Source organism: Petaurus breviceps, unplaced genomic scaffold, assembly GCF_028583685.1.
Source record: "Petaurus breviceps papuanus isolate PSGF00001 unplaced genomic scaffold, PetGlider_PUasm1.0 187, whole genome shotgun sequence".
NCBI lineage: Eukaryota > Metazoa > Chordata > Mammalia > Diprotodontia > Petauridae > Petaurus > Petaurus breviceps.
In genome coordinates, this window is record NW_027185799.1 from 25,425,995 (window position 1) to 25,450,547 (window position 24,553).

The 24,553-nt window shown below is 37.3% G+C and overlaps 1 protein-coding gene across 8 annotated transcripts in view; it reads right to left on the reverse strand.

Annotated features, from left to right (window-relative positions):
• The window catches only part of IL33 (interleukin 33), a 55,580-nt gene that overhangs the window by 12,456 nt on the left and 18,571 nt on the right, over positions 1–24,553 (reverse strand). For 4 of the 8 annotated variants that reach the window (XM_069090764.1, XM_069090762.1, XM_069090765.1 and 1 more), the window contains 7 exons: positions 22,233–22,260; positions 13,747–13,890; positions 8,111–8,275; positions 7,075–7,239; positions 5,352–5,558; positions 1,279–1,401; positions 520–564 (listed from right to left, as the gene is read on the reverse strand). In XM_069090764.1, coding sequence (XP_068946865.1) covers positions 520–564; positions 1,279–1,401; positions 5,352–5,558; positions 7,075–7,239; positions 8,111–8,275; positions 13,747–13,849 — 808 coding nt within the window. In that variant the 5' untranslated portion in view covers positions 13,850–13,890; positions 22,233–22,260. The remainder of the gene's footprint in view (positions 1–519; positions 565–1,278; positions 1,402–5,351; positions 5,559–7,074; positions 7,240–8,110; positions 8,276–13,746; positions 13,891–22,232; positions 22,261–24,553) is intronic. The other 4 variants (XM_069090761.1, XM_069090768.1, XM_069090763.1 and 1 more) reach the window with 2 other exon arrangements.

Consider the following 24,553-nt stretch of genomic DNA (forward strand, 5'->3'; position numbering starts at 1 on the left):
ACAAGGATACTCATTCTCCCCACTATTATTTGATATAGTTCTGGAAATGAAAGGAATAGGAATAAGAGAATGAAATTAAAGGAATAAATATAGGTAAAGAGGAGATAAAACTATCCCTGTTCGTTGATAATACATAGTTCACTTGGAAACTCTAGGAAATCAGCAAAGATGCTAAGACAATTTTGCTTCAACAAAGTTTAAAGCTACAAAACAAATCCTCAGAAGTCAATAGTACTTCTATATAACATAATATGTAATAAATAACTTAAACATATTTTATAAATAATATAAAAGAAAAACATAATATATAAAATGAAAAACACAAGAAGCAATAGTAGAAAGGGGAATCCCATTTTAAATGACTACAAAAGGCATAAAATATCTGAGGATCAACTTCTCAAAGCACAGAGTTATATGGATTCAATTACCAAGTACTCTTTAAAGAAATAAAGAATAAATAACTGGAGGAATCAAATAAAAGCATTGACATTTCTTTTCCCTACATATTATGTGTTTTACCTTCATCTGAATTTTTACAGCTGAAGAAGTCTACTAATAGCGAACCTGAAAGAGAATAAAAAAAAAACACAATACTTTTTAGTGATTAATAAAAATTTAGCTTTCAATTCCATGGGAAAGTATTGGGAACAGTCCTTCTCAAATCATGGATGCCAGTAATTGGGAGAAAGTTTTTATGGTTCTGAGAAAGTGAAATTTGGAAATGGTCCCTTAATAATATACATACGATTTACCAATGAGTCTCCTAAACACTTATCTGTCATTGAAATATAGAAAAGCTTGTAGAAGTGATATAATTTTCATTTTAAGTGTTTGAAGCTGCTGGTCATATTGTTGAGTATATGTTGAATGGATGATACAATTTTTATGAGCTGGTAGATTTTGGTAGCAGAAAATCAGTAGTGACAACACTGTCAGTTCTCAACTAAAGGTACCATTTCACCTTCTTTGTGGTTCCTGGTTGAATTTTCAACAGAAATGGCATAGCTTTCCTTTTAGAAAACAAAAGGGCTGGTATGATCTTTTAATGTATTTAACAATCATAGACAGCATTTCTTAAGAAGTATAAACTTTGACTTGCTTTGTGATTTTCTATGGTGAAAAGTCCTGTACTTGGGTCATATTGGGTGATTTGTGAAATACAAGAAGGGCTAGTAAGTAATACAGTTTTTGCAAGTCAATAGATATATTTTTAGAAGGGAAGTGTGTGAAATCAATCATCACATAAATATTAATTTTGGACAAAAGAAGATACTGTACCTCGCTCTTGGTTCATAATTAAGTCTTCAACAAAAATCTCATACTCTCCATTTTCGAAAAAAAAAGTGACAGCCTTATTTTTGAATGTGTTCAAGCCAGTGTAGCACTCTGTACTCTTGTACACTGTAATGAAGCATGAAAAGCATTTAGTTTCATGGATTGTTAGTGTGGGAATTTTCTCTCTTTTAAAAAAATTAATAGACACATTGCAAATTCATCCGTGGTTTGTAGCCAGTTGTGGAAATCTTGGGCTCTTAGTAGGCAGTGAAGACTACTGACATAAATTTAAATTCCATATTCTCTTCCTGAAGGAGACTTTGCAAATATGTCTTCCTTGACCAAAGAGTCCCTAGATATTCACCTGGGGGCTCCTATTTGGAAAAAAATATTAGACATAGAGTCTGAAGATCTGGGGTCAAGTCCCATTCTAACAGTTATTTGCCATGTAATCTTAGGCAATTTACTTCCTTTCTATGAACCTCAGTTTCCTTAATTCAACCAATATTAATTTTTATCTGTTTATTCACTTGCTTGCTTATTGTAGGGGGAATTGTCCTCTGCTGACAAAGCTTTATCTATCTCAAACATGAGGGTAAAAAGTTTAATAACTTGCTAATTCCTATTTTTATAGGTTGAGTTTTTTTTTGGGGGGGGGTTGGTTATCAATTGCCAATATTTCTTACTGGTTATTTCATCTTAACCAATGAAATAACTGAAAATAGAACCTAGACCCCTTGAAAGAGTCATGATTAAACATTACTCACACATAGCACCATTTATATAACACTTTCAGGGTCACAATGCTAGATCACTAGCTTCTCCATTCTTTTCATACTAAACAATTCTCTTTGGTTTTCCCCCAAATCCTCCATCCAATATGGTGGGCACCCAGTCATATTCTTTTAATATCTTGGAGGTACCGATGTACAGCTCAGACAATTCATCTGTTGCCTCAGTCTCCTTTTTCCTACTATAATGGTCTTGATAATGTCTTTAATGCTACTCCTTCTCAACTTCAAGTCAACCATGGTAACATGGTACACTTATGTCTTCTATGCTCTTTCCATTTTCTGTTGGGTTACTTGTTGTGTTGATTCTTCTGAGGTGATGACCTATGGTTTTAGCCATGTAATATCAATAGAGAACACTGGTGTCAAAGAAATGGAATTTTATGACCGTAAACAATTTGGTATTAGTGAAAGCACTGTGTCATTTTTTCATTCTAATCAGTTTGATTTCTTTCTACTCTGTTCTGGGGTCAGCTTGTCTGTTTGTAGTACCCATTCAAGATACATATGTGTACACATACACACACACATACACACACATTAATGATGCAGCTAAGCGGTGCAGGGATAGAGTGTTAGATCTGGAATATGACTTTAGACACTTCTAACCTATATGACCCTGGCCAAGTCCTTTAACTTCTGCCTCAGTTTCCTCAACTGTAAAATGTAGGTTGATAATAGCGCCTACTTCTCAGGACTTTTGTGCAGAAAAAATGAGATAATACTTGCAAAGTCCTTTGCAAACTTTAAAGTGCTTTATAAATTTTAGCTATTATTGTTATATAAACTGAACAGAATACTTATCCCATTGCATGTCACAATCTGGATAATCTACTTTTTTATCTACCTTCTTTTTCTAGTAAGAATAAGATCAGAACAATATATTGAACCTGCCTGCACATTTCCCTGAGGCAGATATTATATCATTCTGGGGAACAAACATTTATTAAGGCTCTGAGAATATTGTTTTGGGGGGAGGAACTTATTTCATAGGGCACCCGTGATGATGAATGATGCAACTTAGACACTGTTCTACAAATTATAGTTGCTCAAGGCACTGAGATGTTAAGGCACTGGTCTAGTTTGTGTCTGAGATCGTACTTGAAGCTTACTGATTCTGAGGCACGCTTTCTCTCTATACCAGGATTCCTGGGGATAAAAAAAAGCAGTAGAGGAAATCAAGAACTCTTACCCCTCAACATGATGGGCTGAGGTACCTCCTATTGCAACTCCAATGTGCTCTGAACCTCATGGGGGTCATGTATTCTGACCCCATGTTAAAGTCATGTGCCACATGACTTTAGTGTTCTGATGTAAGTGTTTACACCAAAAATTTAAAGAATAGCTCTCTAGAGTTGGTTCAAACTGACTCCACTATATCCCTGGTGGTAATGCAAAAAAGAACAATTTAGTGAAATGGTAAAGTTGGAAGCCAGACTTCAAAAGACTGAGAAATAAGTGGGGAGTGAGTAAATAAAGAGAACAAGCAAATTCCTTACCCCTAAAATGAAGGGGAAGGCTGATCTTCATAGTGCCTTCTACCCCTCTAGCCTATGATTATGTAATACTCTATGTCTCCAGTAACTATGGGACCATCATAACAGACCCAGCTTTATTGTTATGGGGAGGTGAAAACCAAAGGATAACTTTGGTTATCAAAACCATTGGTTATATATTTGGTTATCAAAACCAAAAGGATAACTTTTCTCTGTTCCTTAGTAAAGTCTGGTTTGTTATAATAATTGTAAAGGATTGACACAACTGCTGAAGTCTTCTTTTCTGTGAGGAACTTCTAATTAAATTATCCAGAAAGTTCATGAGTTATATAGCCTGTCCCTAGAAGAGAATAAGGGTCAGGAGCCATTTTGAGGCTTTAATGACCCCGGGACAAATCAGAATGGGTCCTTTCCACACATCCACACCTTCTGTGAACATGGTTATGCAGTTGTAACGTGGTAAGAAGAAAGCTAGTTTTGGCATCAGAAGATGACTCAAATACCATTTTGGACACTTACAGGCCATGTGGTTTCCTTATATATAAAAAAGAGAATTAAAAATGCTTGTACTCTCTACCCCCACTGATTGTCACGAGGAAAACTTTTTGAATACTTTTCAAGAATTATATACATGCTTTAGAGAAGGGAACATATGCAGAATAAGGATCCGCTCCAGATAACCCTCCTGGAGTTGAGAAGGATATGACTGTTTGGATTTTCGGGGAAATCTCTCCAATGTGGCACATCTCTCTGTGTTTCCCCCACTTGCTAATCCCTGGGAAAACAGATGGGAGAACAAGATATTGTGCCTCTGTTTTTCTTCCCATACAAAATCCTGTGTAGAGTAGCTGTGCTTAATGCTGCATTAACAGGAGATAAGTTTTCAGTAAGCTCTAAGTCCAAGATAATAAAAGCATTCAGAGGCAGTCCAGGCTGTTTCTTATGTGGTATTTATTCTGAGATTCTTTTCCATGGACCCAAGGGATATGGTTAAGAGCCCCAACTGTAACATGACCCTAAGTCTAATAGAGTAATTTTTTTCATCCCTTGAATACTCCATAGAGTTGGGCTTCATAGAGCCCGTCATTTTTGAGGAGGAAAATTTTAAAAAGAATTCATACTCCCTCTTCCCCAAACAATCAGCATCTCAGTTTCCACTTGCTCACCATTGACTGAAAATCAAAGCCAAGATTTTTTGCCCCTAATTTTACACATTCTAGCACTAGGAGTCCCCTGCTTTTTTAATCTATAAATTTGTTGTTTATGACTTCTGCTGATTTGTCTTTAATTCATCTTAACTATGTCTTACAGGAGCTATTAAAAAAATTGTTGCCATTTCAAAAAATTCAGCATACTGGGACACTATTCTACCATCTTTCTTCATCTATTTTGAGTTTATGGCAATAATACAGTTAAAACAATTGTTTTTTTCTGTGTTTATCTACAGTGGAATTTTTCTCTCTCATAGCAAAATTAAGGAATTCCTTTACATTCTTGCTACTCTCTGGATGGAATCTCATTTTGTTAGGAAGAACCGATAGAAGACAATTTATACCCAGGATTCAGAGCTAGAAGGGACCATAGAGAGATTTTTATCTAACCTCTATCATTACCTATATAAGGAAACTGAGGCCCAGAGTGGGAAAATGCTTTTGCCTAAGGTCATAGGTAGTAAGTTGCAGAAGCAGGTTCAAACCCACACTTTCTGATTCCATTCCCAGCAGTCTCTCCATTACAGCACAGAGTCCCTAAATCAACAAATAATTGAAAGATGAAAAGTAGAACAAACCTGGAGGAAAAATGCTAAGTATGTTTTTGATATTAGTACACTGTAGATTTGCTACGTAGCTCTTCATTTCAGGTCTGAAAACTGAGGCTTTATTTTCCATTCGGCATGTCATTTCAGGTCTGATAATTGAGGCTTCATTTTCTACAATGCATCTTGAACGTAAATTCTTACATATGATCTTATGGTCTCTCCCAGAATTTGAGAATCCTACATAAGACAGAGAGTAGATCATGGTGGGAGACAGTATTTATTATTACACAATAGCAAACAACCCCATTCCCATACCCATTCACTCTCCTGTAATCATTTTGCAAATTAGTGTATATATTTCCTTTGGTCAAGAAAGTAGATACCAAAAAAGATAATCATTTATCCTGTTCTACATCTTGACACTGGACTCAATTGGTTCTGAAGGAGAAAATGAGGCTGCTGACTTTGCATGGCACTCTCTCACTTAAATCCAATTCACTTGCATGTGATATCACCTTCTTGATGTCATGGTACTCTTCAAGAACAAAGGGCAAATAACATCCTGTGAGTAGTAGTAGCTGCCCCACTGGGGACTCAACTGGTCAGTTCCAATTGGGCAAGACAGTTCCCTCCTTCCTTCCTTCCCTCCCTCTCTCTCTCCCTCCTCTACTTCTGTCCATATAGGGTATCATATCCTTAACCGTGGGTACTCTGCCCACAGGAATACAAACTTTGGATCACTGAACCTCACAAGCTATCTTGGGTTTTACCTGCTAGATTTCTTTCTTAAGGACCATGCCTTAAACCCAAATCACTCTGGCTCTCATTGATTGGCCAACAATAGGTCCTAGCCCAAGTCTTACTTGGTCATTGTGTGAGCCCTGGTTTCAGAATGAGCACAAATAGGAAATGTTTTCTGTTTTGGCCAGAAACCCTGAAGGTCTTCCCCACCAGCCTGATTTTTTTTTTTTTTGACTTGGTAAAAGAGTCCACTCATTGCCTCATTTCTTACCTAACCTTAATCACTGAATGGGCATTGCCTCAGTCTAACTGAGACCTGTTAAAGGCCTTAGTTTAAAAAGGCAACATTTCCCACTGCATTCAGGGCCATTTCCAGTTGTGCTGATCTATATCTTGCCACTGGACCCAGATGGCTCTGGAGGAGAGAGTGAGGCTGGTGACTTTGCACAGCCCTCCCTGAATTAAATCCAAGTCACTTGCAAGTCATGGCATCACCTTCCAGATGTCATGGTCCTCTTTGAGAATAAAGACAAACAACAACAATAAGTCTATAATAAAAGCATCCAGAGACACCCCAGGCTGTGTTTCTTACATGATATTTATTCTGAGATTCCATTCCATGAACCTGAGGGACATGTTTAAGAGCCCCAGTTGTAACAAGACCCTAAGTCGAATACAATACTTTTTTTCATCCCTTGATTACTCCATAGAATTCCCCCATCCATCATTTTTTTGAGGAAGAAAAAAAACGTTTTGGAGGAAATTCAGACCCCCTGCCCTCTTTCTAAATGATCATCACCTCAGTACACACCTGCTAGCCATGGACTGAAATCAAAGGAAGATTTTTAGTACCTAATTTTACACATTTTAGCACTTGGGGTCCCCTGTTTTTTAATCTATAAGTTTGTTATTTATGGGCTATAGGGCACAGGTAGTAAGTTGCAGAAGCAGGTTCAAGCCCACACTTTCTGATTCTATCCCCAGCAGTGTAAAAATGAAAAATAAGACAGACCTGGAGGAAAACTGTTAGGTGTCTTTTTCTTAGGAGTAAACTGCATGTTTTTCACTTGGTACCTTCTCATTTCACGTTTGATAATTGAGGCTTCATTTTCCACAATGCATCTTGACCGTAAATTCTTATATATGATCTTATAGTCTTCCCCAGAATTTGAGAATCCTACACAAGACAGAGATCATGGTGGGAGACAGTATTTATTATTACACAATAGCAAACAACCCCATTCCCACACCCATTCAGTCTCCTGCAATCATTTTGCAAATTAGTTATATATTTCCTTTGGTCAAGAAAGTAAATACCAAAAAGATAACCATTTATCCTGATCTATGTCTTGTCACTGAACCCAATTGTCTCTGAAGGAGAAAGTGAGGTTGCTGACTTTGCACAGCCCTCCCTCACTTAAATGCAAGTCACTTGCAAGTCTTGGCATCACCTTCCTAATGTCTTGGTCCTCTTAGAGAATAAAGACAAACAACAACAGTAAGTCTATAATAAAGGCATTCAGAGACAGCCCAGGCTGTGTTTCTTTATGTGGTAATTATTCTGAGATTCCATCCCATGAATCTGAGGGACATGTTTAATAGCCCCAGTTGCAACAAGACCCTAAGTTGAATACAGAAATTTTTTTCATCGCTCTCTTTTTATGGAATACTCCATAGAATTCCCTCACCCGTCATTTTTGAGGAGGAAAAAAAACTTTTGGAGGAAATTCAGACTCCCTGCCCTCTTTCTAAATGATCATCCCCTCAGTACCCACCTGCTTGCCATGGACTGAACATCAAACAAAATTTTTAGTACCTCATTTTACATGTTCTAGCACTTGAGGTCCCCTGTTTTCTAATCTATAACATATTTTCTAATTTATTCTAATCTATATATATATATATATTTGTTATATAGGGGTTACAGGGCACAGGTAAGTACATTGCAGAAGCAGGTTCAAGCCCACACTTTCTGATTCCATCCCCAGCAGTGTTTCCATTACAACAAAAAATCAACAAATAATTAAAAGATGAAAAATAAGACAGACCTGGAGGAAAACTGTTAGGTATCTTTTTCTTAGGAGTAAACTGTATGTTTTTCACTTGGTACCTTCTCATTTCACGTTTGATAATTGAGGCTTCGTTTTCCACAATGCATCTTGAACGTAAATTCTTATATGTGATCTTATAGTCTTTCCCAGAATTTGAGAATCCTACACAAGAGAGAGAATTGATCATGATTGGAGACAGTATTTATTATTACACAATAGCAAACCACCCCATTTCCATATCTCTTCATTCTCCCATAATTTGCAAATTAGTGTGTGTATTTCCTTTGGACAAGAAAGTACATGCCAAAAAGAAACTCATTTTTTTTTTCTTGTACTAAGGAGAACTCTGATGGCCAGATAAACTCTGACATCAACATGGTAAACCCAGTGGGCAGAGGAACTGTATTCATATTTTAGTTCTACCACATACTAACTGGGTCACCTTGGATAAATTGTTTCACCTCTATACACCTCAGTTTCCTCATCTTAAAAATGAGGACTAAAATACTTGTACACTCTACTTCATGGGGTTATAAAGAAAGTGCTTTGTAAACCATAAAGTGCTAGCAAAGTGTGAACTATTATTATCATTGCTCTATTGGCCCACATAACATTTTTACTTGTTTTGTATGATAGATATGGACCCACCCCACTAAAGGAGAAATTCAGTACAGGCAAGTCTTAAAATCTTGATAGCCTGACCTGCACAAATGCATAGGTTTGAACGTATTACTGATAGGATCATAGATTTATAATTGCGAAGGATCTGAGAAGCTAGCTTCTCATTTTACAGACAAGAACTTGAGCCCTTGAGAAGTTCAATGATTCACCTAAGGTCACAGAGGTAATAAGTGACAGGATTTGGATCCAGGTGCTGATTCCAAGTTCAAAGCTCTGTCCGTTGTCCCACAGTGGGTGCTTGTAACTCCTATATGCAAAGAATTTTCAGTTTGGAGGCAGCTGCCCTTTGCTCCCGAATTCAAAGAATCTTTCTTGCTCCTCCCTAACCTTAGTGCCTTCCCTCTGAGATTATCTCCAATTTATCCTATTTATATCTTGTTTGCACATTGTTGTTTGCATTTTTTTCCCCTATTAGACTGTGGGTTCCTCTGGGTCGGGTCCTCCCCAGTCTCCTTTTCTTTGTATCCCTAAGTGTTCAGCAGAGTGACTATCACAGAGAAGGCACTTAATATGATTCTTGTAAGACTTGATTTGAACTACAGAATGATTGACAATGAGAGATACTCTCATGTAGCTATAGAGAAGTATCTTCTCTTATGTGAATGAGGAGTTCTATTACTTGTATCTGGGAATATCATTATTGGAGTTGCATTATTGGTGCCTTCATCCTGACCCCATTGGATGTAGCGAAAGGAACAATGGAGGGCAACCTTGAGTTCTACCTCCAGTTTTGTGATTAACTAGCTATTTGATCCATGGGCAAGTCGGATAGTGTTTCTCAGCCTTAAGTTCATAGGATCATAGCATTTAGAACTGGAAGAAATCATGAAGGTCAACTGGTTCAACTCTCCATATTATATGTTACTTATCCAAGATCATCCCACATAGGAATAAGAAGCAGAGCTGAAGTTCAATGTAGGTCTTCAAACTCTGGCATATTGTTGTCTGTTCTTCCACCATATCCATAATCCCTGCCCTCTTCCCCCTCCATCATTTTTACCTTCTTCTCTGGGAACAGCAAGCAAATCAATACTATCATTGCTTTTGGAAAGGTGGAAGAAGTTGGCAATGTTAAAGGACTGCCTACCTAGTACAGAGGACTTCTGCAGAAGCTACTGATCCTCAATACTGTAATAATTCTGCAATTCATTATTTTGCTGAAAGAAATACTCCCTTGACACAGATTGACTCTCATTCCTCAACCACCCTTTTCCTCATGTCTCAGCAGATGGTCTTTGTGAATTTCTCTGGCCCAAAAATTTATCCACTTAAAGCTCACTCTTTGGCAATGATCCTCTCTGAACTCAGGCTGATTATCCTATGGCCAATGGACAGACAAACAGGACACAGGAACTCATTATCTTTCCCTTCTCCCTTCATCCGAGCTTCCCTCTTTCCATTTTTATCCCTCCATTGAAGACACTACCATCCTTTCAGTCTCCCAGGCTCATCCTTGGCATTATTCTCTTTTGCTAACTCTTCCTAACTCCATATGTCTAATAAGTCATCATTCTTGACATTTCTACCTCTTTTTTTGCCCTATACCAGAGTGCTTTTCTGACTAATTATGTCAACTACTCTTTTCTTTTTTGATTTTTTTAGAGGACAATTGGGGTTAAGTGACTTGCCCAAGATCACATGGCTATTTTTTATGTTAAGTGTCTGAGTTGGGATCCGAACCCAGGTCCTCCTGACTCCAGGGCTGGTGCTCTATTCACGGTGTCATGTAGCTGCCCCTCAACTACTCTTTTCAATCAAGTGCGCTGTTTAAACTTTTGTTCAGGTGCTGCCAACAACTTATATACTCTAATGTTTTCTACAAAGGTGTGGGTGAAAACCCAAAATGTATTTTTGCTTTAAGTGGAATTTTAGATATTGACACACAGGTCCTCTCTTCTCCAAATGCAGAGGCTGCATTTGAACTTATTGACATTAAGAAACTGAAAAGCAGGGCTAATTAGATTGTGGTTTCCAGGTATATGTGATGGATCCAAAATTAGCTAAGAAGTGACTGGAAATATTGGAAACTTGTCATCTCATTTTATGATGAGACTTACTTGACCAAGTTTCCAAAAAGGTCATTCAATTGATGTAATAAACCAAATATGCATTCAATACAAGGATGCTTAAATGCACTCCCCTTGAACAACACTCAAAAAGAATTGGTCCATTATGAAATGCTAGGGACTTTTTGTCATATTGAAATTTTCTTTTGATAACCTTAGTTTGTAATTGAAGTTCTATGTTAATTTCTAAGAGGCACCAACTTCTCAAGAATGTTATGCTGTAAGAAATGTTCTTTCTAGAAAAATTTCAGGCTGTAGAGTTTTGCAATTAACTCTTATGCCAGGCTTTCAAAACTTGAAAGTATCAAGTGTTACATTCATTAGTATTATGAATATGTAGACAGAGCAAAGTGGTGTTACAATAACATTAATTCACAATTGCATTGTGAAATTTGCAAAGTGCTTTACCCCTATTTATCCTATGAGGTCAATAGTGCCAGCATCTCCATTTTTCTGATGTGGACACCAAGGCTTTCATAGGTTAACTGACTTGTTCATAGTCATACAGCTAATGGGTGTCAGAAGTGGGATTCAAACCCAGGCCTTCTGACTTCAAATCTCAGATGTTCTCAGCTGCATCACAAGAAATAAGAACTCTACTCTGTATTTCAGCTCTCTGTTTCTCTCTCTCCAACCACTTGAAGTCTCCTGACAATGTTTCATCTGTGGGGAGGTTCTCCCTATTTTCCTTGCTCATCTAGATAACCGCCTCCAGGTCTTCTGCTCATCAACTCAATTTACTTATTAGAAAAAGTATTAATTTTCAGTAGTTCCTTAAGGTACCAGGACAAAAAAAGACAGTTATATAAAGTGGTTACTATAGAGTAGAATTACAGGGCAGCTAGGTGGCACAGTGGATAGAGTGCCAGACCTGGGGTCACAACAATTGATCTTCTTGAGTTCAAAAGTGGCCACAGACAATTACTAGCAATATGACCCTGAGTAAGTCACTTAACTCTGTTTGCCTCAGTTTCCTCATTTCTAAAATGATCTGGAGGAGAAAATGGAAAACTGCTCCAGGATTTCTGCCAAGAAAACTCCAAATGGGATCATGAAGAGCCAGACATAACTGAACAACAAATCGATCAGAGGTACAGATGCTACTTTTTTCTGTTGTGTGTGTTTGTGTGTGTGTTTTTAAATCCTTTTTGGTTCCAAACCCTTCAGATTTGAGATCTATAGACTTCTTCATTATTCAGCCAACTCTCCATTACTGAGAGACTGATGTATTTCTGGATTATCCAAGCCTTTTGATTGCTCAATGAGACCTCTACAACAAGGCTAAAAAGAAGTAGGAAGATTATTAAGTAGAATTATTATTACCAATAATAATTACTACCAATTATAATACTTCCATTTACATAGCATATTAAAGTTTATAAGACATTGTAACTACATTATTGCACTTGAACATCACAACAAGGCTGTAGGGTAAATCCTGATGCTATTATTATGCCCAGTTTTACAAATGAGGAAAATTAAGACAGAAAAACTGAGTGACTAGCTAATGGTTACATAGCTGAAGGCAGTACATTTTAGTGGAATGGGGTGTGATGGCCTAAGTTTGAATTTCAAGTCAGATACTTATTTTTGTGAACATGGATTACGTCACTTCCCCTCTCTGAGCCTTGGTTTCCTTATCTATAAAATGAGGGATTCGGCTTAATGATCCCTAATTCCCCTTCTCCTTTTCTAAATCTAAGATTCAAAACATGAGGGGGTAGAATTCAAACCTATTTTTTTCATTCTGACTCTAAGTTCAGCACTCTTTCCATTAGACAGCTGATTCAATTTAGCTATTTATTAGCACATTATTAATCTTTTTTTCAAAAAAGAACAATTTGGTTAGGTGAAGTTTCCAATGAATGTCTACTTAGGTTTAGCAATTAGTGGAATTGAATTACCCAGTTCAAATTAAAATAGAATGACAACTGTGTATTGATTTCACACATATATATATATGTATATATATATATATGTGTGTGTGTGTGTGCGTGTGTGTATACATATAGTCTAACAGTGGAAGTGACATTCAAATAGCCATAAAATGAAGTAGAAGGAGTTAATACATAATAGATGTACCAACAAAGTGCTATGAAAGGAAAGATCACTTTTAGCTTAAGGGTTTATGAAAGACTTCACGGAGAAGGTGGCATCTATGCAATATTGAATGCTTCCAGAGAATCCAAATTTGAATGGACACAGTCAACTCAAAGCCCACAGCTGTGACATCAGACACAACCATGAGCTTCTTGTCCATTCTAGGTATTGTAGTCCTGTCTCCTTTGAGTAACAGCAGCATTTATATTGAGACAAACGAAAAGTCCAAGAGACAGAGTTTCTGGGTAATTAATAATCAACTCATTTATTAGGCTAACAAATAATCAGTAAATTGAAGCCAGTGGTCTCTCATATAACCAAAGACCCTGCATAGAGGTCACGGAATGCTTAGATAACTTTGGAAGAGGGAGAGTCCCTGATTGGTTAATAATTAATGAGAAAATGAATATTATAATAGAAGTGGGGTTGTTTTAACGAGGGACTGGGGGCTCGTCAGCACTCCCAGATCATTCTGCCTCCTGCAATCTATACAAAAGAATCTTCTCCACACAGTCCTACTTAAGTTGAACAGTGGTGGAGTTATGGTAAGAATTCCACCTAGATAAGATGATCTGGGTGGGGCAAATTTTGGGGCAAAGTCAGAAATGTCTTTGAGAGATTGGGCTTTGAATGAGAAAGCAAAAAGAGGATCTTTGGGTCCCATATATAAAATTGGTTATTAATATAAAAAGAAAACAATAATTTTTACATTATGAAGAAAGGATGACAAATATTCAGATAACAGGTAAGATAAAAATAGTGATTTGGAAAATGAACCATCCTTACCTGGTTTCCCGGAAGTTTTCTTTGTTTTTTGCTTTGTTTTATTTTTCTGCTTTCCCTTTAGATGCTTCATCTTTGGTCTAAAATGTTCTGGTATCTTTGGCATTTAAAAGTTGTATTATGATGTCAAATTTCTTGACTACAGTTCTGGGGGGGAAGTAGGAAGGAAAATTAGAGTTCTTTCTTGGTAGGTGTGGATGTTTAAGAAATTAGGAACCATTTAACTTTGTTGTTCTTCTTGTTCGGTCATTTCAGTCATGTCTGATTTTTCATGACCCCATCTGGGTTTTCTTGGCAAAAATACTAGAGTGGTTTGCCAGCTCATTTTATACATGAGGAAACGGAAGCAAACAGCGTTAATTAACTTGCCCAGGGTCACACTGCTAGTAAGTATCTGAGTCCAGATTTGAACTCAGGAAGATGAGTCTTCTTGACTTCAGGCCTAGCTAGCATTCTATCCACTGTGCCATCTAGTTGCCCTAACCATTTAATTTATTCACTTATTAAAACAAATATTTATGCACTGAGAATGCTGCTAATGGATGACAGAAATATGAAAATTACATAAATCTTAGTCCCACACTTCAAAAAGCTTATAGTATAGCAAAGAGTTAAGATGCAAACACGGATAACTTATACACAACATTATAAGACTAGTATATCATAGAGGGCAAACCAAGGTACTATATGAGGGGGAGGGGGCAGAGATTATTACTGCAGGAGTATCAGAAAAGGTTTCCTTCATTATTAGGAATTTAACAGATGAAGAGGCAATGGGAGGCCATTCCAAGCATCGGGATAGACAAGAGCAAAGACATTCCCAGGGATAGGAAGTTTCAGGAGTCAAAGAGAATGTCCAGTGGGATTGGAGCATAGAGTACACTAAAAGGAGCATAATATCATGAGGCAAAGCTAGAAAGGAAGGGTGATGCCAGATTGGGAAGGGTCTTAAATAACAGGGAGAAGAGTTTGAAGTCTATTTGGTAGGCAATAGGAAGCCACAGAAAGTTTTTTAATCAAATTATGTGTGAAAAAAAAATGTATCAATAGGATCCTAAGAACATTGAATTCCACTATGAGAGTCCTTCCTGGTCATTCCTTGGCAACATAATTCCATATTAATTTCCTCATCCTTTTTCTTGCTCCTTATTGATTTAGCATTTTCTCCTTACATTAATACTTCCTCTTTTACATATTCTTAGAATACCAAATTGTATTTGTTTCCGTTTCTTTTAGGAGAGACTTTTTCATAGTTTTCTACATACTTCTGGAATGCTTTTAGGGCTATCTCAGCTCTACTGCTTACTAGTGAAGTGACTCTAATTGTGACGGGGTTCGAGTTGAATTGCGGCAGGATGTCTCTAAAGAATTACAAAGACTCAGGTCTACTCCAAGCCAGTTGGAAAGATTTATTATAGTTTTGAGGTTTCACACTCTGGCGAGTGGCTAAGTCCCTTAGAGGAATTTAGCAACTTCAGTAAGGCAAGAAACAAAATTTTATAGACAATAAGATGCTGATTATGTAATCAAATTTACATGGAATATAGGAACATGATTAATATTAAAAAGGCAGAAGGAGTTTGCCGAGGGATTAGGTAATGGAGGAGAAGTCCCAGCCTTAGTGTAACTGCCCATGTTACATAATGCATACAGTTGGGGGCGGGTATATATGTATGGTAATGATATTATAACAAGTCTCTCCATATCATAGGTTCACTCTAGGTAAGTTCTTTACTGCTACTATGCAGGTGCTAACATAGGGTGGGTCCCTTCTATGGTTAGATGGTCAAGCATCCTGCTCTACATCCTGGTAGTGCTGTCTTCTGATAGGCTAGCTATTGTGGTCTTGTCTGGTCAAGACAGATAGTTAGGTATTGTGGTCCTGCCTTGGGCCAAATGGATGATATGATAGTGATTGCACACCTATTCTTGTGGGAAAGGGTCTGGGAGGAGTGCTGGCTTTCTATCACATGGGCACACTTGCTGTTTTATGGGAAGTAAGAGTTCAGGACCCCTCTGTAAGGGTCAGTTTCCTTCACCCAAAAAATGGCTTAAATAATCCTTGCACTAATTTATGTTACAGGATTTTTTTTTGGTATGGATCAAATGAAATAATGTTATAGAAATCACTTTGCAAACTATGAGCTATTTAAATGTTAATGATACCATTATCATTAATTACATTAGCAAACTAAATTAAAAATTAATTATATTAGCAAACACATAAAACACTTTGCAAACCTTGAACACTAAGTAAGTTATTATTATTATTATTACTCTTGCTACTATTATCTTTGAAAGAAGTTTTCTGAGAGGAACAACTCAAAAGAAGCATTTGAGCATTGAAAGATAGCATATTATGTATGTATATATGTTTGTGAAAATATTTTATTCCCAATAGAAAAAGTATAACTACAATGATGGGTCAAATTCTAAAAACACATGACCTGACAAATGTTTATTTTTCATATCTTTTCTCACAATGTTTATATCCAAGTAATCAGCCTACTTTAGATGAAACAACTCAACAATGTAAGGAAAGAAAGAGGGGTGACACCAGAGTTTCCCCTCCCAGGACATAAATATTCCTCTAGGATTAATCATTTCCTGGCCTCCCATTTCTAACAGCTCATTAAAACACTTCCTACATACTTTCCCTCTCAGGACTTCCCTAATGAAAGACAGACCGATTAGAGAGAAAAAGGAGATAAGGGGAAATTTAGCAGAATCAGACTTTTTTAAAAAGAAAAATAATCTTTTCCTTACTTTTGCAATGAAAAGTATAGTGACTGTGGAGTAAAAAGGTCTCTGTTTTAATTCTCAAATTTTTACCTACTGGATGTGTGACCTTGGTTAAGTCACTTGAATTCTATGTACCTCATGTAGGTTATCCTTCTTTATAAGTCAAGTAGGACTAGAAATGATCTAGATGGTCTAGAGATACATCATTTCATTCCAGTCACGATCTTGAATTAGCAGACCAGAATGAGTCAGGCCCAACCCTGAATAGGCTAGATGAGCTCCAAGCACTCTTTCAGTTCTGAATTCTATAATACCACTATCTTTGGTTTCCTGAGGAATAAAAAAAAAATCTCAATTTATTTTATATAGATATTGGAATTGTATCTAGAACATTGACTTGAACACAATACGGACAGTATGGGATCACGGACAGAGCCTTGGACCTGGAGTTCTGAACTAAGTTTATGACTGGGCTTCAACACTTATTACTGTGTGATCCTGGACAAGTTATTTAACTTTTCCAAACCTCTGATTCTTCATTTTGGAAATGAGAGGTATGACAATTGTCATGTCAATATCCAGACATTGCTATGAGAAAAGTGCTTTTGTTAACCTTTACAATGCTATTCATAGTATCCTTCCTTCCTTCCTTCCTTCCTTCCTTCCTTCCTTCCTTCCTTCCTTCCTTCCTTTCAAAAATTAATTTATTTTCATTTATTTTAAATATTTTTTCTTTTTAAATTTTGAGTTCTAAATTCCCTCCCTCCATCCTTCCTCACCCACAAAGAAGGCAAGAAAATTATATCAACTATACATATGAAATTATGAAAAATATATTTCCATATTAGCCACATTGGGAAAAAAGAAATAAATTAAGAAAATTATACTTCAGTTTACACACAGAGTTCATCAATTTTCTCTCTGGAGATTAACAGAATTTTTTTTATCAGGCATTCTTTGGAATTGCGTTGGATCATTGTATTGATCAGAATAAGTCAAGTATTCCATAGTTGGTCATCATTACAACATTGCTGTACACATTGATCTCCTGGTTCTTCTCATTTCACTTTGCATCAATTCATATAGGTCTTGTAATATTTTTTTCTGAAATCTCCTCCCTTGTCATTTCTTATAGGACAATAGTACTCCATCACAATCATATGCCAAAATTTGTTCACCCATTCCTCAATTGATGAGCATCCCTTCAATTTCCAATTCTTTGCCACCACAAAAAGAGCTGCTATAAATATTTTTATCCAATTAGATCCTTTTCCTTTTATCTCTTTGGGGTACAGACTTAATAATGGTATTGCTGAGTCAAAGGGTAGCCATTGTTTTATAGCCCTTCAAGCACAGCTCCAAAGTGTTCTTTAGAATGGTTGGACTGGTACAGTTCATTAGTGAACCTATGTTTCTAATCCCCTCCAGCATTTATTATTTCTAATAGGTATGAGGTGGTTTTAATTTGTTGTTTTAATTTGCATTTTTCTAACCAATAATGACAGAATTTTTTTCACATGACTATAGATAACTTTGATTTCTTTTTATCAGTTAAAGACTCTTACTTTTATAAATTTGACTAAGTTCCCTATAAATTTGAGAAATGAGACCTTTATCAGAAAAACTTGTAAAATTTTTTTGATATTGCTTTGCTGTATATGGTACCTTTTAGCAAAATATAATTTCCCTGATTATCTCTTTTAATTAGGTCTATTTCTGCTTTTGCTTTGTCTGAGGTCATGATTGCTACCCCTGCCCTTTTTTTTTTACTTTAGTTGAAGCGTAATAGATTCTGCTCCAACCCATTGTGCGTATCTTTCTGTTTAAAGTGTATCTCTTGTAAACAACAAATTGTTGGATTCTGGTTTCTAATCCATTCTGCTATCTGTGTTTTATGGGTAAGCTCATCTCTTTCACATTCAGTTATGATTACTGTGTATTCCCTTCCATCCTATTTTCTTCTGTTTATCCTTCTCTCTCTCTTTTTGTTCTATCCCTCCTCAAAAGTTTGTTTTGCTTCTTACCACTGCTTCCTGTAATCTGTCCTCTCTTTTATCACCCCCTCCCCATATCTCTTCCCATTTCCCTACTAAGATAGATTTCTATGCTCAACTGAGCATGTATATGTATATGTGTGTATACATATGTATATTCCCTCTTTGAACCAATTCCATTGATACTAAGTTTTAAGCATGGCCCATCACCCCCTTCTTCGTTTATTACTAATACATGGAGGGTCCACTTAACATACTTGGGGCTTTCTTCTTGATAAATGAATGAAAAAACTGCTTTCTATGTACCAGGCATAATGCTCAGTGTTGATGATATATGCATAAATGTGAGACACTCCCCATCCTCAAGGAGGTTACAGTTACAGGGTAACTAGGTGTTTCAGTGGATAGCACAAATTCACATCTCATCTTAGACACTTAGTGGGTGTGTGAGTTTGGGCAAGTCACTTAACATCTGTTTGCCTCACTGTCCTCATCTATAAAATGAGGTTAATAAAATCATCTACCTCCCATGGTTGTTGTAATTATAAAATAAGATAATATTTATAAAGCACTTTGCAAACATCAAAGTGCTACATAAATGCTAGCTATCATCATCATCATCATCACTATTATTCTAATGGGGAGACAATACATGTAGGGGAGCCATGGCCAGAGAAGGGAGTCTTTGGGGGGTTACGGTAATAGTAAGTCTTGATCTCTTGACATTGTATGAATATAAATGGAGTACAAAGGCTATCCATATTTATATATTGCTGTCACTCCATGATTGACCCAACTTAATTTCTGTTCATTCTTTCCCTGATGATCTATTTTTCATTGCTTTGTTTAATAAACCATTTGCAATATGCCATCACCAATTTATGCCCATAATTTAATGATAATAATAATAGCTAATATTTATATAATGCTTACTGTGTGCCTGGAATTGTGCTAAGGGCTTTACAATTATTATCTCATTTGATCCTCACAACAATATGCTTACCCATTGCCCCCTGATGACTGAATGTATAGAACTGTGGTATTTCATCATTCATAGCCATATGGTATTACCAGAAGAAAAATATGGGAAGGATCTGGGATGATTTCATCAGCTTGGAGAACTCCTAGTGTGGGAACTCCCTCCCCTGAGGCACATTGCAACCCAACTCTAAACTTGGTAGAAAAGACCTAGAAAGTTGCCTGTGACACATGAAGGTAAAATGACTTGTCCACAGTTGTACAGCCAGGAAGTATCAGAGGCGAATATTAACCCAGGTCTTCCTGACTCCAAGCCCAGAACTCTTATCTACTATTCAATGCTGCCTCTGATAATGAACAATTTATCCACTAGGCAACAATCGTGTTAAAAAAAAACATGGGATTTTTGGTTCCAGGGAGAAGCCTAGGGTCATTAAAAATGCTGCATGTTTCCTTTCCTCTCCTGCTTAACTTGACCAATGCTTATCGAATATACTGAAAATATTCTATGTGTGATACACAAGTGTGATACAGAGAAAAGGGCACTGGATTTGGAATCTGTAGATGCAGGTTCAGATTTTAGCTTTGCCACTTGATACCTCTGTGTCTTTGGGCAAATTATTTAACCTCTGTGAGTCTCTGTTTCCTTATCTGTAAAATTAGAATTAGAAAACCTATAGAATTTCTTCTAGCTTCAAATCTATGATCCTATAATAAATTTATTAATGATAATTTCTAAATTAAAATGCATTAAAGATGATTTTGATAGCACTAATAATAAATTAATTCACTTCATACAGTTAGCACAGTTAAGATGAAGATCAACTTAAAAAATAGTTTCCCTCTGTATTTTCATCAAGAATGCCCTTCATAATCCTAGGAAAGTAATTTAATTTGTGTATGCCTCAGGTGCCTATTAATATGCCTATTAAGTGGAATCAGTCTGGTACAATGGAAGGAGCCCTGGTTCAGGAGTCAGATTACCTGGGTTCAAATATTTCCTCTGATATTTACTAGGTGAACTTAGACAAGTCCCTAAATCTACCTTGACCTTAATTTCTTCATCTCTAAAGTGAGAGGGTTAGAGTAGATAGATGGCTTTTGAGGTCCCTTCCAGCTCTAAATCTATGAGCCAATGATAGACTTTTGACATCTACTTTGGTGCAAGAAGGTTGAACTCCAAGAGTTTTCCTGCCTAAGGAAATCACAGGTCCTTTGAGTCCTGGCAAATTGGCTTGAGCAAGTGAGCCAGATCTGAAAGAAAAGGGCAGCCTATGTTTGCCATAGTATGGCTAGTTAGAGGCAGCCTGCCATAGTTGCTGGATTCAGAAAACCTCAGGTTCATTTCCTACCTAAGGAATGTATTTACTCTGTGACCCTGGCAATTCACTCCTTAGAAATCCAGGACACTCCTTAGAATTTATCTGCTAAGTCAGAGCAGCGCTTAGCTGGGGAACAGCACACACCAGCAATTTCCTCCACTGGTAAAATCACTTATTTTTCACATATACATGAAAAATTATTTATGATACTATAAGATAAACATTTATTAAGTGACTGCTATATGCCAGGAACCGTGCTAAGTGCTAGGGATAGACAAAGATAGACAACTGCTGCCCTCACAATCTAAGAAGGGAAGACAACATTCAAAACTGGAGTGGGAGGGGGAGATGCCAGAGAATCCCTGGCAGGGTGGCAGTTGTTAGCTTTGTCTTGTTGTAATAGCTCATATTTCCATAGAATGTTTAAGTTTGCAGAAATTCCTCATCACAATTCTGAAATCCAAATAGTTGTAAGACTCCGTCATGGGGGTTATCTTTTCCAAGCCCTTCATTTTAGACATGAGGACACTAAGAACTGATACTAAGAAGGTAAGAGACTAGCCCAAAGACAGACAAAGAATAAGTAGCAGAGCCAGAACTAGAACCCAAGTCCTCAGACTTCAAATCCAGGTATCTTCCTACTGCATCATGTTGCTATTTCTATGCCCATTTTCAGAAGAGGAAAGACAGAGATTATGTAACTTGTCATTGATTAGTTTACGTAGCTGGTAATCATCAGATTTTGTTTGTTGTTGAGCAGTTTCTCAGTCCTCTCCAACTCTTGGTGACCCCAATAGGGTTTTCTTGGCAAAGGTACTAGAGTAGTTTGCCATTTTCTTCTCCAGTTCACTTTTATAGATTAAGGAATTGAGGCAAATAGGGTTAAGTGACTTACCGAGGGTCACACAGTTACTAAGTGTCTGAGATCAGATTTGAACTCATGGAAGTGAGTCTTCCTGACTCCAGGCCCAGCTTTCTATCCACTGTGCCACCAAATTCAGAATCAAACCCAGGTCCCCTTGATTCAAGTCCTGCCCACTTTCTATCATATAATATTGTCTCTATATAATAATTTTCCAATTGCACAGGGCTTTAATTTATGAAGTACTTTCTCCTCAGTAGCCATGAACAATATGTAAAGCAAATATCATCATTCCTGTTTTTTTTTTTTAATAAATGAATTAATCGAGCTTTCCCGGAGGGAGAAAGTAACCTATTCAGGGTCATGCCATTAATAAATGTCAGAGAGAACATTGAAACCTAGATCTCTCCATCATGTGCTTTTTCCAAACCCAGCATGATTCCATAGCCATAGATTTCACTTTGACCCCATACAGCTGTCCCCAAAATGCATTCATTCCCTGGTTTAAATGCAGGAACTCTAAAAGACTATGGATGGATTGATGCAAAACCATTATACTACTGGGAAAATTAATTAAACCAAATGCCTTACCTCTAGTGGATTGAAAGGCAGGATCTTCCTGTGCAAAGGAAAAGACAAACTCACTTAGTACTGGCAATTGAGAGATACTAAATAAATACTTGAGCTTATGAAATAGAAAACTGGCTGATTCATGGGAAAGGAAATGAAGGGTGTGACTTGACTTTGCCAGCTAAGTGGAATTCAATTCTATGATATTTTGTAGGGAAACAAAAGGGAGCAATTTGCCTGGCCCTCAATTCCTTGGATAGAAAATTGGATTAAGCTTAAATTTAGATTATAAGTAGTGACATATGTGTGAGAAACAGGTGTAACAAAGGTTTAACTCACACATGCTCTGAAAGTCCTTTTCTCTTTGTAGAGGCCTCATGCTGGACCCTTTGCTGTTGTTTATCTTCGGTTCTTGAAGAGGACCGATGACATCACTAGTGGAGAAGGGCAAAGCCCTGACTGAATTGGATTTAAGTGAGGCAGAGCTAAGCAAAGTGGTCAGCCTCACTCTCTTCCAGAATCATCAGAGTTCAGTGACAAGATGAAACTCAAGATGACTGGTGATGGCCCAGGGTGCAATGGGTAATCCTAGCCTTTCTAAATTAAGGTCTTTCTCAGGCCTCAGTTTGTCTGAGGCAACACCCTTTCAGTGACAATCAGGAAAGACAACATATACTCAAACAAGCATATACAGAACAAATATAAGATTATTTTGAGGGAAAGGCATTAGAAGCCAGAAAAAACCAGCAAAGGCCTCATGTAGTAGGCAACATTTGGGATGCTCTTTGAAAGAGGATTAGGTTTTCTAAGAGGTCAAGGTCAGAGGAGTGCATTCCAGGCATGCAGCACAGCCTGATCAAAGGAATGGAGATAGGAGATAGAATGTTGTGTGTGAGGAACTGCAAGGAAACCAGTTTGGTTAGACTATAATAAATCTGGAAAGGTAGGTTGGAGCCAGGCTGTGAAGGGGTTTAAATGACAGAGAAATTTTTATTTGATTCTAAGATGATAGAAAACCTCTGGAGTTTATTGAACAGGAGAATGACATGTGTTTTAGGAATATCACTTTGGCAATTAGGTAGAGGGAAAGGGAGAGATTTAAGGCAGGGAGACTACCTTAGCTGACCTTCATACCAACCCTGTGAGTTAGGAAGGGAATACATTACTTGTAACCATCTTATAAATGAACAAACTCGGTTTCAGAAAGATTAAGTGATATGAAAGTCATATGATTATTATTGTTATTATTATTACTTTTTTTTTTTTTTGCCTTTTGGAGGGCAATTGGGGTTAAGTAACTTGCCCAAGATTACACGGCTAGTTTTTTTGTGCGGGTGTTAAGTGTCTGAGGCTGGAACTGAACTTAGGTCCTCCTGACTCCGGGGCCAGCGCTTTACTCACTGTGCCACCTAGCCGCCCCCCTATTATTGTTATTATTAATAGCAACCACAACACTAGCTAACCTTTCTATAGTGCCGTAAAGTGAACAAAACACTTCTTTACAACAACTCTATTTAGTATTCCAAGTATTAACTTTTTAGTTCCTCAGTGAAGACTTTTTAAGTCACAGAGGATACTCTGAGGCCACTGCTAGGATCAGGGGAGGAAGTACCATCTGTTAAGCTCCCTGTTGTTAGCAATTATTTTTTTATTTTATTATTTTTTTTTAAAGCAATTGGGGTTAAGTAACTTGCTCAAGGTTACACGGCCAGTTATTTCTGGGTGTGGTGCTGAGTATCTGAGCCCGGATTTGATCCAGGTCATCCCGACACTGAAGCCGGTGCTCCTGCTGAGCCACCTGGCCGCCCCTAAGCAATTGGGGTTAAGTAACTTGCTCAAGGTTACACGGCCAGGTGTTTCTGGGTGGGTGCTAAGTGTCTGAGCCCGGGATTCAATCTCCAGGTCATTCCAACACTGGAGCCGGTGCTCTTACTCACTGTGCTACCTGGCCGCCCCCATTTTTAGCAATTATTCTACATAATTAAGAACTAAATTTGTTTCTGCTCTGTTGGAGTATAAAGGCTGTCAGCACCCTGTAAATTTCACACCTTGAGGCAAATTTCTATTGCCTCACCCTAGTGACATCTTGGTTCTCTTCATCCTTCCCTCTCTCCTTCCCTTAACATTAATAATAGCTCATTTTAAAAGAGTGTTTTATGTCTTATGAATCACTGACTTCACAGTAGTTTTATGAGGTACCTAGCATAAATGTTATTATAATGGATGAGGAAACTGGAACTCAAAGATGTAAAGAGACTTGCTCAAAATTCCTTGGTTGGGAACTATCAGAACCCGCTTCCTTCTCTAGTGCTAACTCCACAATACCATACTTCTTCATTCAC